This window comes from Dendroctonus ponderosae, unplaced genomic scaffold (assembly GCF_020466585.1).
Source record: "Dendroctonus ponderosae isolate FM_Combo_2020 unplaced genomic scaffold, Dpon_F_20191213v2 Dpon_F_20191213_2, whole genome shotgun sequence".
Lineage (NCBI taxonomy): Eukaryota > Metazoa > Arthropoda > Insecta > Coleoptera > Curculionidae > Dendroctonus > Dendroctonus ponderosae.
This window is the reverse complement of record NW_026018165.1, coordinates 14,600,309-14,618,731: the sequence shown is the minus strand read 5'-3', so window position 1 is coordinate 14,618,731 and position 18,423 is coordinate 14,600,309. Positions and strand designations below refer to the sequence as shown.

At 33.9% G+C, this 18,423-nt stretch overlaps 1 protein-coding gene across 1 annotated transcript in view; it reads right to left on the bottom strand.

Annotated features, from left to right (window-relative positions):
• The window catches only part of LOC109544535 (protein singed), a 26,459-nt gene that overhangs the window by 3,230 nt on the left and 4,806 nt on the right, over positions 1 to 18,423 (bottom strand). Inside the window, exons 2-6 of the mRNA XM_019914785.2 lie at positions 16,262 to 16,487; positions 15,992 to 16,197; positions 15,499 to 15,730; positions 15,210 to 15,443; positions 789 to 945 (exon numbers count right to left, since the gene is read on the bottom strand). Coding sequence (XP_019770344.1) covers positions 789 to 945; positions 15,210 to 15,443; positions 15,499 to 15,730; positions 15,992 to 16,197; positions 16,262 to 16,481 — 1,049 coding nt within the window. The 5' untranslated portion in view covers positions 16,482 to 16,487. The remainder of the gene's footprint in view (positions 1 to 788; positions 946 to 15,209; positions 15,444 to 15,498; positions 15,731 to 15,991; positions 16,198 to 16,261; positions 16,488 to 18,423) is intronic.

The window sequence follows — 18,423 nt, the reverse complement described above, 5'->3', positions numbered from 1 at the left end:
TAGAAACTGAATCTTTACAGCTCTAGATCAGAAAAACCCTAATTTCCACACTAACACTTTAAAATAAAACTTTGGCCTAAAAACTGATAGAAAAGCTTATTTTAAGAAAGAAACTAATTTTTGCGATCTAAAATATGAACCTGATGTTTATGTAGAAACCGAATCTTTACCGCACTAAGACTTTAAAGTTGAACTTTGGCATAAACTCTTGCAGGAAAACTAATTTTAAGGAAAAAATAAATGCTTTGAGATTGATTTTTTCTTAAAAGAACATAACTAGATGATTATTGCAGAAAACTAAATCTTCTCCGCTTTGGAGCAGAAAAACAACAATTTCCACACTAAAGCTTTAAAGTGAAATTTTAGCATGTTTCCTAATCTAAAATCAGACTTTAAAGTGGAACTTTGACACAAACTCTTGTAGAAAACTAATTTTAAGAAAAATCAATGCTGCAATAAAAGAACAAATCGAGATGTCTATTGTAAAAACTGAATCTGTCTCGCTCTAAAGCAGGACTACAATTTCCTTGGCTTTAAAGTAAACCTTTGGTAACAACACTTATAGAAGCTTACTTTAAGCTTATAGCAGCTTATTTTAAGATAAATTAAGATTAAAAAAAGATTATTATTGTTGAAACCAAATTTTTACCGCACCAGAGTAGAAATACTACAGTTTTAAGTAAAACTTCGCCAACAACACGTAAAGAAAAGTTAATTCTAAACAAAAAACAACATTTTGGGATTCAGGAATCAACGAGCAATTTATGCAAAAAATGTCGTCTTCTTACCGTTTGTCCCCTGCAGCCTGAATTCCTCCTCCAGTTTCCAAAGTCCAGTATTTATCCTGCATAGTGCGGATGTACCATCGCTTGGTACTCCAATCGAACTCCAATTGGAAAGTTTCATGGTCCGAAATTTCCTCTTGGTTAGCGGTTAAGTCGACACCTGCAGCAAAAAAACATTATTTACCAACAAATCAGCAGAAGCCAGAAAATAAATGCTCAGTTTCAAATGATTGTTATATTATTTGAAATAATATAAAAATTATATATAACGGGACTGTTGTTTGCGTTTGCAAGAAGCTGGTATGGAAAGTGGTTTTTTCGGTCACTGGGCCCACATATAGGAATACGGTAATATAAAGAATGAGAAAATAATTTCAAAGCACTTGTAATTTTGCATGTAAAGCTGTTGTACATATGTCGACAGCTGCATTACACGCCAACTATAGAGTGTAAAACAGCTGAAAAGTTCTCGCGAATCAGTTTCATTGTTAATAATCTACTGCTGCGGTCAAAGAAATCGAAACGAATTTTTCATAAATTTTGGTTCTCATATTCATAGGTTTAAACTGCAAAGTTTCCAAATTGTTCAATATACATCCGAAAAAGTTGGCATTGCTTTAAACTTACAAAATTGTTTATTGTTCATAAAAAACCGTTTAATCGAAGTTTACTTACATTGCAAATCATATATTTTAGGGAGTTCAAGCACCGAACTTGCAGGTTCCGCTCACAATTGCGATCTTTCATGACGAATGGCAAAGTGTAAAATGAAAAACCTTATAAACCAGCAAAGCTTTATATAGCAGCGGCTAAAAGCGCTGTTTATTCTTGTACTGAAATAACACAAAGACGATGCGAGAATGCGTCGCTCTAAATGCTACAAGTGAAATAATGAAAATACACACGTTTTGTTGGCGCAACATTTTATTCTGGAGTTGGCAGGAAATGAAAATTGTGCTTCTTGGAACGATGGAAACCGGTGAAATGCTGATAATTTCCCAAGCTGAACCACATCAATCGAAAGAGTCTCAGTGTGTGCAACGCTTGTATGCGTTTCTGCGTAATATTCAACCTGATAGTTCTACTTCCATTTTCAAAATTTTCCAATCGAATAACGAGCAAATCATGGGATCTTCAAGCTAATTAAAAAGAGCAGAAATCGAGACAAAGTCTTTGCGTGCCGTTGTAATGCGTTAAAAGAAAACATCTCAATCCCAATCTAGCCATTCCATGGCTTGTTTAACTGCTAAAATATACTGTAACATGGTTTCCCTATATGGGCGATGTTCCTGATAGAAATATCGTCTGATTTTAAACAATAACTGCCAGTTTTTTCTCTACTTTGCTGAGAGAAAAACGCAGTTCAACATCGCTATTGATCGGATATTTAACAGATGCAAACCGCTGTTTTTTCGAAACTAGTGCTAACAAATCAAAGGATAATTGCATGAAGCACACTGTATTATTGTAGACAATAAATCACATTTTATTGCCCAAGTCCGCGTTACATGCATTAAACCATACGTTATTATATGCCTCTTGATAATCCCGTATACCACACACACATGTTTCAGTTCTTTATCCGCTTTCAAGATACGTCTTGAGATTAATCGCGATGCAACAAGACACGGTTTGATTGCTTGAAAAATATTATTTTATTTACGCTTTAAATTGTGTGTCTGTTAGAATCAATCATCAAGAGATTTATTATCTCATGCATTTTTTTTATAGAAGAACATTGAAAATATAGAAAGTTGCAAAAATCAGTTTAAAAGTAATGTATAAAAATTAATTTTTCAGACACTTGAAAGTGGGTTTAACTGTATGTACCAATGGTTTGTTTGAAAAATGTCCAATTTTCGTGGTTCGGAAAATCTTCACGGCTTAAATTTCAATTTATTTCATATAAATGTTCAAACAAGTGAAAGATATGGAAAGCTACATAGATAGGCAAATAATGAAATAGCCGACTGCCCCCAAAAATATTTACAAAATTAAACGTGGCTTTAGAAAATGTTGAAAAAAGTAGGTAGTGGGTTAAACAGTCATTGTAAACGTTTTTAAATAGTCGACTATTCTTGAAAGTTAATAATGTTGCAACACGAACAAAGTGTTAAACTTTTACATGCAAAACTAATAAAAAATACAATAGTGAATACTAATAGGCATATTAAATTAAATTAAATGTTTACCTATCCGTAGCTAATTGCAAATTTATTTAGATTTCTTTTCTCATTTTGTATCTTACAATATGTTACACTTGTAAATTGCTTGCATTTGAAGTTAATCTGGTTCTTCAACATCTGTTTTAATCAGATATTTAGGTTGTGACCCTAATCATGCTTTTTTACGATTTTGTCAGACAGGTTTGTAGTTTTGGGTATGTTTAAAACATCTTCAATTGGAGATTAAGACATTGTTTGATTACCTACTAATCAAAGCAATCTGATTAAGTAAATTTCAATTGTGCACTTCGCAACAAAAGTAAATGTTCTTCTATTCGAACTTTGAATAAGCACATTTAAGGATGTGTTGAAGAATGCAGCCTATCACGAACTGCATTTTCAACACTCTTTCAACTGAATTATTGGTTTAAATGTCGATGTTGCAGGTTCGATGGCGAAATATATTGCCGATTTTTTAGATGTTTGATGGATTTTCGGGTTGTTTCACAGCTTTTAAAATGAAAGCCCAGATTTATTTTTTAAAGCTGTGAAATGGGCAGAAGAACCACCGAATCTCAAACAAATTGTTGAACGAAGATACGTTTCCGCCCAAAAATAATTTTGAATAAAATGGAGGCGGGAGAATTTCGCTTATTTCCAACGGTTTCCTAAACATTTGGAGCATTATTTCCAATTAAATTCTTGTGCGCTATTCTCCTTAAATAATCCACTTGGTTTATCGCTTGCTCACTGAATATTATCTGAACTGTTTCACCCATCAGAAGAGAATCGCCTCAATATTTGCGATTGTTATTGCCGATTCCTCAGACGTTGACCCGACATGCTAACCAGATTGGTGGTTATCGTCACGACTTGCATACAGTTGGATGCATTTATTTCCTTGCGTTTCCAGTTACTTTAATAGTGGAATTTATAGATGGCATATAATGAAAATTCGATGGAACAGCTCTATTTGGCTAATAATGGGACATTACTGTGATGGTCGGAACACCCAGAGATTTTTCAATGCAATATTTTCAAGTCACCGCTCTCAGGACGGCTTAAAATTACCGGATTTTTCAATTATCTAATTTAACTATTTCAAATTCTTGAACAGTTATGTAAAAAAATATGTATTATTTTGTCTCTGTCCACATTTATACCTCGTCAGTCTGAAATCCCTCTTAGTTTTCAATAGTATTTACAGAAAAAAATGGCAAACCATCCGCACTAAAAATAAGACACTTTTTTTAAGGAAACTCTTAACTTTATGGCCATAATGCACATAAAACCGACAAATTTATTTCCATTTAAGAACACTAATAAACCATCTGAGGCCCATAAAAATGTTGAACATGTGTTATATACCTGTTATAGTAACGCAACATAGAGGCTGAAAATATCTTCCACACTACAGATGGTAAAATGCAAAATGCTGAAACACTTGGGTTAGTCGGTGAAACAACAGCTAATTTTAAGCCACAATTTTTTAATTCGGCTAGACAAAGCAAACCTTTACCTTGTCGAACTCTGAACTTAGCCAAGCACATAGTGATAACCTCGGTAAATAATTGAGTGTTTTCTAATGGCTATTTATGTGGGAATTGGGAATTAATTGAAAACAACTATTTTTATCCGTGGTTGAATGGGCAAAATGAAAAATTCAGCTTTACTGCTTAAATTAAATAGGAACTTCAACTTGTAAGTAAGCAAGTTTCCGTCATCAAACATAACCAATCCAATAGAATAACTGATATAAAAAAGAAACATATAATTCACTATGCGTTTTTTTTTATAAAGCGCCGTTTCGTTCGCATAACTCATCCAAATGAGGCAAAGTGAAAACTGTTTGAAATATCGAATATAAAAAGCTCTAAACAGACATTTTTAAAACGACCAACAAGACGATATTTTTAACAGTGATCAACATCTTAAGACAGGTGGAACAACAGAAAGAAGGAAAAAACCGAAAAAATTATCAACCACACCAGATCTACAGAAAAATGTTCAACGGATGGATATACAAAAGGCGAAATACTAGAAAAACCGGAATTTAAAAATTATATTCGTTGCAGGTATTCAAGTATATCTACTATTAAAAAATATGACGAGTAATAATATATGCAAAGACTGTAGAGAAAGGAAAGGAAACACTTCACTAAGAAATTATCTTTTTGTAAGAAGTTTGCTTCGATGTTGAATAAATCGACAATGAACAGAGTCATAAAAAGATAACTTATAGAATGAAGCAAAATAATTCGGAAGCGCTTTTGTTCTCCTCTGCGGGACAGAATTCCGCATTTTTTGTGTATATGTATAGTAGTGGATATTGGACCATAAAACAATTTTGGATCAAATAATATCACAAAATTCTAACAGAGAAAGGATTAACAAAACAAATAAAAGTTTATTTCCAAAAGATGCTTTCTGTGTTTGTTCCGATGTTTACACTTATGAAATGCGCTCTAAATAAGTGATTTAATGCCGAAATCAATACGATATTATTGATAAAAAGAATTTCATTAATATTCAACCGGTTTAGTTCAAATATTCGAAACTTTTTATTTTTTTGTCGCTTTAGCTTCCTTCCACCCTTTATAATGTTTATAATGAGAAAATTATCTCTAAGATTCCGGACTTATTTCAATGTTTTTTAAAATCGCAGATTATTTTAATGTCGCTTTTCTTTCGCATTTACCTTTATTTAACTAAACTGGCCGTTTTCTTGAAGATGTTTTTATGAACTATTTACTTTTCAATGTAAGCAACCGCAGTCTATGAAAATCCTGAAATTCTATTACTTATAAGAAAAAATACTGGATAGGAAATATGAAATATTTACTAAAAAATCTCCTACGATAATCAAGAACTGTTTTTCAACAATCAGTTTTTGTGAGAAGTAAAATTAAAAATTGTTAAATAGACCCTCCTTGTCCAAGTAAATTTGCCGCCCGTCTATCTAGAAGATTATTTTCCTATTACTACTAACTGCTGGAATGTTTGTAATTCTTCGTCCACCTGACATCTAACACACATTTTATCGCTTTCCGACCCTCCTCTGAACGTTTATTTTCGAAATTTCTTTGACACCGTTGTTTTACAACAGAATGCCTACTTAATTCGACTAGACACAAACCGGAGAAATGTACTCGATATAAATTTAGCATGTAAAAAAACAACGTTATATCAGAAACAAGTCTTGTCTCTGGTTATATATAGTTTTCGACTGGAAGATGACTCCATCGGCCATATGTGTGTAAACATTTTTGTAAGCCCCCGAACGATTTATGTGATGTTTTAATAGAAGTGCTTACCACTCAAGGACGTCTGCCTGAGAGGGCGGGGTCCCTTAAATAGAATTAATTTCAATAAACAGATACGATCCTTCCAGAAAGAGAGCCCCTCCCTAACATCAATCTTAAGTCAGTGGCGTTCAACCGACTATTCCAACAAAACCTTCGGTTAACAATTTCAGTGGGATTAAACCAAGTACTTACTTAAAAATGCAAATTTATCAAACAAAGAGTAGATGAACCGTACCATGCATTTCACGGGTTTTGCAAATTCCAAAAGTTGCAATGGAAAACAGCATTTAACTAGGTAAGGTAAAAGCCATCGAAGGAGAATGCGGGCCCCATCTGAAAATTCATAGCATCGCTAAGCGTCACTTCTTCCAATAGGAATTCCCATCGACGGGGTAATTAATGTTCATTTTCAACTTTTTCCCTGGTTCCCATTCATTCTTCAGATAATGTTTCCATTTCAAAGTGCAAATCGAGCAAAAGCTCAACGATCGCGCCTCGCAGATGTCGTGTACCTGGTTCCTTTGCCTTTCCTCTATCTATTTGTATTCGCCATTCGCTGAACCCGTTGTGGGTTCAAATCTGCTTAGGTTCAGCAAATAATATTGTGCTGGAACATAATTCTAGACCTACCTTTCTAACAGCGATTTTATGTTGAGCAAATTTAAACCAGTCCGGAATCCGTTCGGTTTACGGCAGCTTTTTTCCGTACTAAATATTTTTCAAATCTTGAAAAGTATTTAAAAACACAGTTTTCTAAGAAATGCGAGACAGTTTTACTTTGTAAATGTATTTATTTCAGCACGCCAGTTCACTGTACCTAGGTTTAGTATTACTTTTTTGACCTCTGAAGCATTCGTCGTTCCGCAACAAAATCACAGCTACTGCAGGCAGGAAATTCAATAGCCAAATGTATAAAGCATGAACTTTATTTCCAAAACCATGCACAGTTTGAATGGTTAAATTGCCTTAACTGATAAATAGTTTCAGTTTAACATTTTTTTTATTAATCTAACTGTGTATTTCTCATTCTGCAGCTGTTATTGTCGTGTAAACTAGAGGAATTGTAACAGGGCTCTGCTGTTTCCTCAAACGATCAAAGTCAATTAAAACCTAACTTAGAATCGGACGCAATAATTAGGAAAAAATAGTATCTAGCAGAATAAACCGGCCGGAGACCTGGTCTAGTACAAGTTCTTGGAAAGTTATGCCATATAAAATGAATTATGTGAATAATAAAGATTCACGTTAAGGTCTACTCTACATATTTTGCAATATTTTACCACATTATAAGCGGGAGTCAATATCAGATTAACGTTTTTTTGCAGATCTAGATCAAATTGTAACTGGGGGCTGAATTAACATTGAAAGTACTACTTTTCAAATGCCCTTAAAATTACTAAAACTGCGAAGCGAATTAAGCAGCTGCATTTTTTATACTCAAACAATAGACAAATTGAATTAAAACCAAATATGGGATAGCAAATGCAAACCGAGATGTTAATATTAAGTTTGATTTTACACAAATGTATTTTTGTCGAGTTCCGAAAGAAAGTTTAACAGTGCTTGGTGGATTTTATGGAAGATATTCAATTTAAAACCTGCACAGACACAAATTATGTTCATTTATCCCAAACCGACAAGTTTCAACACAAAAAAAAACATAAAAAACCAATTGGAGCAAAAACTACCAGAAGAATCACAAAAAGAATTTGATTAGTTATTTATTTAAATAAATATATTTTAATTGCAAAATAACATCAACTATTTAACATAAGAACTGCGCCTCTGATTAATAAATTAAAAACCGTTCAAGTCCTGTATTGATTAACCTTACGTTTTACCCCAACATATTTTTCTAGTTGCTCATATGTTTTAGTGACTCAGACTTTCTTAAGGGCAATAATCCAAATTACATTGCCATAGGGCTGGTCTGGATGCGTCACTGCTTTTATAGGTATTTCCACCCCCTCAGTTTCGCCACCCTTGCAGGATTCGACTGTGAAGCATTTGCGGAGGGTGGAATAATGAATGCGTAAAAACTGAAGTTACGTCGACCAAAACAAAATGTTAAAAATATGTTGTTTTCGTTGGAATTAACGTCCAGGTGAATTATGAAAAAAACTATCAAAGAAATGCAAAACATATAGTTTTAGTTGCTTTTGAATATACTGAAAGGATTTGGAAGAATCGCCAACAGCAACTAAATTTAAATCATAACACAATATGGCTCATAAAAAATATAATATTATAAAGTGCGCAAACAGGTAGGACTTGCTCTGAAGCCAGACACTTTGTACATTATATTCTTGTCGAAAAAATCGGAAACAATGATGTCAGCGTCTCGGTTCGTTATCGTGTAAATGGTAAATAGATTCTTTGTCTCGACAATCGCCAATGACCGTATGTAGGAAACAGAACGTTTTTGATCTTGTGCATTATCTTGCATCGTTCACTATTGTTATCTGCTAAGTCCCACAAGTCTAAAAATGCATTCTCGCTTCACAGATAACAAGTTAATTATAGCTTGTATATTATCTACAGGAAGTATGAATAATGCTCTTGTACGGCCATTATAGTCAGTGTGTAATTGCTTTTTATATACAATATTTTTTATTTAATGATTGCATGTTTTTTTACTCTTGTCTACTGTCTTTTACAGCATTACAAAACAGTGTTGCTCACAATGAATTATTGCGAGAAACCATGCAGTCGCTAACTGGAAATGCAAATAAACTTGTTGAATTCGTCGAAGTGTTTCTTCTAGGAAGCAATTTGAGGACCATGCACTGGACGTGCAATATTTTGCTAGAAATTCTTGCAGAAATTGCTTCAATCTACTGAGTTTTTCGGAATAAAAAACTGGTTTAATTTGGAATATAATTCAATACTTGTACATTGAGCTCGAGGAGCATAAAACATTCCGGTATTCAGTGGCAGGTTCTGTATGATATAACATACTTTTATGGGGCGGAAGCAAAAGAGTTCAATGAATTATCTACCATAACAAACAATTTACAAGGTCCGGTTCAAGCTAAACTGAAAAACCCCGGACGCGATCGAATAATTAAGTTTATGTATTAATAAAGGGATAACTAGAAGAAGGAATTATGCCAGCAATTTCAACTCTACTAAAATCCTCCTTCAAATGGAGTGCAGCAGTAAAAGGCAGACAAAAATTCAGCAGGATGAAGATTAACTGTACTAAATTGATATTCAAATGCCCCTAAAAGAACTTCTTGCGCTTGTTATGAAAATCGTTTTGCAAATGGAAACGCTATACAAAACTTTAAGAAGTTAATTTAAATAAGTTATTTATATGGTAAACCCGCTGAAGGTGCTATTTACAATCATACTCTAAGTAAAACATTAGTACGCTTCTCTTATAAAGTACAAAAAGCTGTGCGTTGCCATTGCAAGCCTGTTAAGGATCACAAGGATAATAAATAATTCATGATGTTTTGTATGAATCAGAATTTGTAATTCACCGTATGTATAAGACGGATCAAAAGCCCATTTCCTGTTCACGAGGAAGTCGGCGATTATTTTTAGTTTATAATCAGGATAAGGCACAGACGGAGGACATTAAATAAAAATATAAGAATTAAAACTTTATTTTTTAATACAAATTGATTTACTAGATTTTAAGAATTTAATTCCAGAATCGAAAACGCTCTCAGTTTCTGTGGTTTATAAGAAAGTTGAGTTTTTCCCAACGATTGCAGGTAGTTCGAATCAAAAATTGGAAATTCATAAAAAAATGGCTTGAAGGTGCCTTCAATTCAAGACTATCACAGCATATTTAGTAGATTTTACTAATTTAATTCCAGAAACGCTCTCACTTTCTGTAGTTTTTCAGAAAATTTTATTTTTCTCGATGGTTGTCGTTTATAATTTTAAAATAGTTTTAAAAGTTTGAAAATTCATAACAATTTTGTTGCCTTTGCCTGAAGATTTTGCGAATTGAATTCCAAAAACAAATACGCTCTCACTTTCTGTAGTTTTTCAAAAAATCAAATTCGATTTCCAAAAATTGTATCGAATTTTTTCATGACTCAGTGGTTTTTTGGTAAATTGAATTTTTCTCAACGGTTGCAGACTATCGAACAAATGTCGTTTATCGCATCACTTTGAAGATTCATTAAAAAAATGTCTGCCTCAATTCGAAACTTTCCAAACAAATTAAGTAGATTTTGTGATTAAATCCCAGAAACAAAAACCCTCTGACTTTTCTAGTTTTTAAGACACTTGATTTTTCTCAACGTTTGCGGATAATTGAATGTCGCTTATAAAGCATGCAAAAATTGTCAATAAAGCATGCAAAAAAGCATTTTTCAGAAAAGAGSGGCAAAAAAGCATTCATTCAAAAGGATGCTTTATTCGCACTTTCCAAAGGCCTGCATGAAGCCAAACTGAAAATAATTTTCACCTTTACTGGTTGAACGCTTTTTGCTTTGAAATTAAAACCACCTTACATCAAATGATTYCTTTAACAAGTCCCSAAATATTTAGTTCTGTGTGTCTTATTGGCAGAAGACACCCTGTATATATAGTTACTAAAGATCTGACAAAGTCCATTTGTYGCTCTCGATGATCAGAATAGCATTTGGTGGAAAAACGCAAAAAATAGTATATGGTTAAAAAATGGTAATTAGAAGACACGAAAAGCAACGTTAGAAAAATTGAGGTAAATTAGAATGCATGTGAAACGTAATTAAGCAAATTAACACTTGCATGGCGCTGACACGTAATTAACAGTCGGCAATCAATGGCCTTCGCACTTAGTACCATTTTTCACAAAACGGCTACAAACTTGCCCAACTAATCAAATGAATGTTATGGAAATCTAAGTGTTTCAAACACCGTTATGTACATTAATTCTAAATTGGAAGAAGGGCAGCTGCAGACGACATAACGACTTTAGCACATAATGAGCTACCATGAACACGATTTCTGCTAATTGCCTAGCTTTAGTCTGTTATCTAGAATGTAAAAACATACAACCAGCGGGTGGGGATTTTCGAAAGACCTGATGAGCACATTTGAATAATGAAACGAAAATAATTGCTAGAAAATCAGGAGAGCCAAGGCAAGACTAATTTAATTTCAAACTAACATTAGTTCCAAGTCTGCACTTGAAAATATTTCATTCCGCATAAAATAACCTTAATTAGTGATTTACTATCTGTGCATTCTTGTAACGCCTACCATCTGCTTGGAACCGTGAGTCCAATTTCGTAAAAATTCCAAAATGGCAAGATGTATAATTTACAAGCAGCCTAACTGTTTATATGGCTATGGGAAGACTCGTTTATCTTCGAAAAATATTCCATTGGCCCACTAATGGATGATTTGCGACAATATTTAACTAATTGCAGATTAGATGTAATGTCTTAACTTTAGCTGGAAGTCGATAAAAAAATATTTACTGAAGACCGCATTTCTGGGGCTTGTTAATGCGAACACGTCACGGCTCGGTTTATTGACGATACAGTGAATTAGCTACTCGTGATGTGAACTATGCAATAATCAGTTTGGCTAAAATGTCTGAAAGATGGAAAAAATGTGTGAAATTTGTCTGCTTCTTTAAGATTATCAATTTGTTTTCTCGCATTATCTTTCAGAAAGTCTTCACTGTTCCTCTGCACTTTTTATTGATAAATTTATTGCCATTAGGTTCACTTAATTTAATGATTTTGAATCGTACTTCCAAAGCCAAATTTTCAAGAAAACTGTTAGTTTTTTGTGATTGTTTCTGCACTTGCAATTTCGGATCACACATAACAGRGCCTTTTTCGTCTTATTGCTATTTGTCTTCGGGCAAAATTGCACGTTTTGCTCCACCTTTTTGATCATATCTCAGGATCAGATTGAGCCAGCGCGYTTATTTTCATACCACTGGATAGAGCACTAAATGGCACATTTACTACGCGAAACWTCGCTTGCGAAATGAATTATTTTACCTACCTACTTCATTTGAAAGCATTGTTAAGTCCACATTTTCAATAACGACGTCTTAAGTACGTTCAAATTATCGAGCTTTTAGCTAATTTTGAGCATTTGCGAGACTCTCATTAATTTTTTTCCGTTGTAAATATCAGATTTATATGAATCGTGTCTGATGAGCTCAGTTAGGTGCCGGATATAGCGGAAATCGGAAGCCAGAACATTTTTCAAGCATTATTAATTTTACTTAAAAAAATCCCGATATATGATTATATACACAATTGAGCCAACAAAATTCAACAGTACCGGTGATTTTACAGTTTACGTATAAATGGCAAACGGCTACTTTAACACTTATTAGCAGTAACACAGCCTGAAGCGCCAATGCATACATTAGCGGTTAATTAAGTTAATTATTCATTAACGCCAATGTGTGCACAAGCAATAAATAATCAGTTTTGCCAGATTGTTTGTAATAAATACGTACTTAAAATACTTCTGCATATTAATATTCAACCTGACTGGATTTCCAGTTTCGAATAACGGAGAGCGGGTCAATTATAAACCGCCGATTTACATTCGATTACGAAGTTTCCTTCAATCTTAATTTCTTTGGGGAATGCGTGATAATTCTGTTCGATTGTACCCTGCAAAACCAATCAAAATATCGCCGTATCATTTCCTGCGCCTGTTTCGATGTAAATCAATTTACAAAAATTGCAAAACTGTAGCGCTTACATGCGTTATATTTTGAGGGTTTAAATTAACTTCTAATGTGAATTGAATGAAAGTAAAACGCCATTAAAATCCGTAAAGGAAAGGTATCAGATTCTAGATTAAAATTGTATTTCACTTTTCAGATATTTCGCAATTTTTTGCGATTTACCCGTAAGAGCAACATAAGTGTGTTTAGAGAATATTATTTATTCATTTTAGGTACTTATAAGTTTCTTACTTATATTTCTAGTCTTTATCTTTAAATCAGCTTGGGAACGTGAATAAATAACGCAAAATTAATTGATGCAATTAAATATAACATGAAAATGATGCAGGAAAATAACAAGAAAACCACAAGGGAGCGACATTAAAAAGTATCCCCCAAAAACCTTGCAAAAAAAATAATTATCAAAAATCACTGATAAATTATTAGCCATTTTAAGCCATTTATATTTAATTTGCTTTCGTCAAACGTGTGTTTCCTAATACTTTTGAAAGTTTGAATTCGGTTGAAACAATCCAAATCCTGCATTTGCCCAAAGTAATGTTTTTAAACATCTCGTATAGCGAAAAACTTTACGAATTTTCGTATAAGATTGGCAGAAATCCGGAGACTTTGCATTAAGGAAAATATAAAATAACTTGCGACCGCAAAATTCGATTCGTAAGTGCACTTGTCGATTTTCAAAATGCATTTGTAAAATTTTGAATTCAGTGTTAATAATATAAATGTTTTAAATATAGATATTTTTATAGGTTCTGACCGAAACGTTAACATAATTTCGGTTAGTTTTGCGTCCCAAGTCTGATCAAATCTAGCGTTTCTTCTTAATTATTTGTCGAGGTCTCAACCGGCATTGAGGTAATCTTCAGATCTCGAATTATGAGGGGAACGTTGTGTCTATAAATATAAATTCTAGTGAATGCACACCCAGGGCAAGACACTAATTCTTGTTTAAAAATATTTTTCAAATCTTATTTTATTCTGGAATACAAACCGCTGCTGGAAATTGTAAAATGTTAAAAATGTAACTAATTTGGTGCAATTTCCAGCATTAGTCCGGTTCGTTCTGTACTGCAGAATAAAATAAGATATGAATACTAAGTTGTAGTAAAAATTTTGTAATAAAAAAATAATTAATGCTTTGCCCTGGCGATGCATATAGGGATGCATAAAATTCACACATAATTTGAGCCCTGAAGAATACCTCAATAAAGGTCAAAACGTCCGCAAATAATAGAAAACCAATGTTACATTTAAATGGATGGTCATTTTCTGAATGTTTTTATGAGTTCTCTTACATTTTTGAATATAGAGGTTTTGTTAAATGAGCAAAGTTGGGCAGATCCATCGGCAAATAGAGCCTCAATTACTGTCCCAAAAGTCCAGAAAGCGATTTTTAGAGTAAACATTATTTAAACGGATGCTTTAATTAGAAGAGATAAACATGTAAACAGTTGAATCGTTGAAAAACTGCTGAACTGAAAGAAAAACCAAAATTTTGGATTTGACGAGGAAAATTGCAATTGAGAATGAGCGCTGGTGTTTAGTAATTTGAGCGCGGCTTTTCCATGAAATTCACTAAAAAAACTGTGCATTTTCAATCTTTTTAACGCTATTTCAGGAAACATTTTTTTTGAAAACGCTTTAAACTGTGTATTTTGAAACAAAATAATATAATAAATGAAATGACAGAATTGATTCCCGGATAAAAAAGTGGGAAAATGGTTGCCACCTATAAATTAAACTGATAAGCTTCCAAAGATTAAAATTAACTCTGTAAACTCAATAGACAAAAATAAAAATTGACGATTTTCCGGTTAAGCGACGTTAAATATGGTATTTTTGATTTCCCCAAAACTCTTTTCTCTCTCTGGTTTGTATTCTTGGGAATAAACCCGAAGCATCCACTTCTGGCAAATATCCACTCATTAGAATCTGTTAATCTATTTATCTATGAATCTTGAACTAACGACAAACGTCTGCGACGTTCACAATCGAGCTACTGACGGCTCAATTTAACGATTAAACATGTCACAGTTTATATAGAATCTGTTTAATAAACAAACATTCAGCGATAAATCGCAGAAACACGCTGAACTTTTAAAAAATATTTACTTTTGTTTCAGGGCTGCAAAGCATCCACACATTTTGCCCCTGGTACCGAAACAATGTCCCGAAAAACTTAAATAAACCAAACTTTGCAAGTTAAAGAAAAACTGTTTTTTCTTACCATCTTTCGTCAAAAATATCACTTTTAAACATAAAAAAACTACACTATATTGACACTTACCCTGTTTGACGCTCACAAATCGGGAATTAAGAGCAGCAACAAAACTGGCCTGAGGCAGCGAATCCTCCAGCGAAAAAAGCTCATCTTTGGTCACAGTGTTCGAGCGACTTTTGAGCAGAGCTTTCGACCCGATTGGGCTCAAATACTGCCCCTGTCTATCCCTGAGTGCTAATTGACCACTGTGATATTCGGCCGAAAACAGGCAGTCCTTATTGCAAGTGTCCACCAGTTTACCTAAGGGTAACAACTTAAAAAAATCGGCTGGAACTAAGACCTCTTGAACACTTACCAGTTAGAGATAAGTACTTGTTGTTGCAGGTATGGATGGCATATTTTCCGCCTTCGTCCTGCCTGAACTCCAGGGTGAATAAAGTATCTTCGCCCCAAGGGATGTTGGCATCCACGTAGATTTCATCCAAACTTTCCGAAAGATGAGCAAAACGCTTCCGGCCGACTGATCTAAGGTTCATTTGAGGCCGTGCAGCCAGATGGACGTGCCAGAATTCCGCATCTCCAGGTACCTGAGAGAACATTTTATGCCTTTTTACGTTATTCTAAGGAAAATGTTCTCAATATGTTCCATTCACTTTACTCATCAAAAGACGTTGATACCGCTAAACAACCGATATTAATCTGGTACTCGATTACGCGGCTGGTGTTGGAGTGAATACAGCAAAATTTTCACTTAAATCGTAGTAGAAAAAAAATGATAGATAAATAAATTTTTCAAAGCAAGCAATCAACAAGTCAGCAATAGAGCCAACTTCGACTTGGACACTTACTTTAGCTGTGCAGGTAAGTTTGTCCGCGGAGGCTCCCAAGAAATACCCTCTGACAACGTTTCGCAAAGCCCAACGTCCAGTGCCATCTTCAGCTACGCTGATCTGGAACTTGCTGCCCGGGTCTTTTTCCTCGCTTTCGCAAGTGACATTCCCGAAGGAATCAACGGCTAAATATTTATCCAGATGAGACCTCAAGTAGATGAGACCTGAAGCAAACACGCAACGAATCAGTAACAGAATTTAGCTAAAGACAGGAAATAAAGCACTTACTCTCTCCGAATGAATTGGCATCAGGCTCCAAGGTCCAGATCTGCTTCTTCTTCAAAGATGTGCCATTGCCGTTAATTTTGAAGCCAAAAGTTTCCGCTGTTAGATAACGGAACTTGCTGTTAATCAGCCCAATGGTCCAACAGCCCTTCAACTGGTTTTGCGCGATAATGTCGCCGCAACCATTCGACTCACCATTCTGGTGTCCATTTAACCCGTTCATATTGATCTGGAATGAATTAACTGTTTCAAGCAACTACACTTTGCTTGTGAGTGGAAAAATGCGAAAACGTGCAGTTGAGGCAGTTTGATCAGAAAAATAATTAGAAGAAACGGAGTGATTTAAAATTAAAATAAAGTAGAATCGAGTAGCTAAAGTTGTATCTCGAACGCGGGCAGATTAGTCGGATCCATTCCACATAAACTCAGTCCAATCGTCAAAAGCCAGTCCAAATCAACACAATTATGTGAACTTTGTAGCTAATTTAAATTCTTGTGTTATTAGTCAATATTTCTTAAAATATTTTCTGGACAAAATGTTCCACAAAATTTGCAAATTGTTATTAAAAATCCCTGAATAAATTACACAAATGATTCTAAAAAACCGGTGTTTTAACTTCTAAAAAATGCGAGGTGCATTTGAAACCATATAGAAATGAAATTTTTAACATAACATAACAAAAATTCAAGTTAAAAATTGTTGCATTAGTTTGTATTATATTTCAATGCAAAACTGCTGTTTTGTTCAACAAATTAACATTGAGCATTTTAGAGCCATATAAATCGACATTTTTTTAACAATATTTGCCACGACAGCCCTTCGAAGTGTATCGAAATTTCATTTTCCAAACAAAAAATTAAAAATTTACTGCCTCAAAGCACATCATTTCTGACCTAAAAAAATATTCGCATGTTTGTTCAACGGGATTTGTACCGATATAAATTTAATGTCGGTTTCATTATGGCAATTTCATCATGAATATTCAGTCATACTCAGGACATTAAAAGTGATTGGCAAAAACTGGCCAAAGTGAGCACTATTAGAGCTCTGAAGATGTGTGAATAAATGTTGCAAAACGTCGGTAATTTCAAAAACAAGTTTGAAATGAATTCACGTCCCGTTAAAGGAACAATAGCAGCATTTTTTCAACCCTCTAAAAGAAGCGAATAATATTAAAAATAAAAATACTTTATATGTTTTAAAGTAGGTTGTTTTTTGGGAATGGGATTTAGAGCTCCGTTATCTCAAAACTTTCAGTCAGTCACTAACGATAAATACAATCGATATTTTGAAAAATGTATGGTTAATAAAACTTAACTTCTTTGTACCTTGTATTGTGGTCGGCCACAATAAAGAATTTCCCAAAGCATACAAAAGAATTGTTCAAAATACATCAGGTAAAAGTTTATCAAAAAAAAACGTCAATAAAAAGTCATAAATAAAAAATATTCTCGAACAACTCAGCCGATGCTTGTAAACTTATAAAAGCTGAACAAGACATGATCGCTTACCATTCTTCACAAATTGATGCAATCAAAGTTCGAACAGAACTACACAAACAACAGAATTCCTCAACGCATTTTCCCAATATCAATTAACTTGCTTGTCAAAGAGGATTTTCATTCGGTACTTATCGAAAGCATTCAGATCAGAAAAAAACGATGGGCTTTTTGCAAGCTCCCATATATTTCTACATACATATACGGTAATTCTGGAGTGTCCAGTCGTTATGGTATAATTTACTTCTGAATAGTCAATGTTCTATTGACATCTGGTAATGACCTTGTCGAAGAACTGGTAGTCATTCACCTTGTACCGTGCAAAGAAATGTAATTACCATTGTGGTGGAATAATTTATCTGGCTTTTTGAAACAGTTATGGGACCTGCTCTGGGCGCGTCTTCAAAATCATATTGTTTGGTAATCTAAATCCATCAATCGGCATTATTCAATCAGTCGTTTTTGCAAACTTTCCGCGGAGTATTTCAATTATTTAAGCCGACAAAGCAGAATAGTACAATTATTATAAAACAGATTGAAACATATTAATAAGCACCTGAAGATTTATTTTATTTTTAAGTATATTTGTGCGCGGAACGGCGGCCTTTTTAGAAAGTGAACCATCGATAAGAAAATGTGGGCAGTTTTCTCAAAAAATGCTTGAA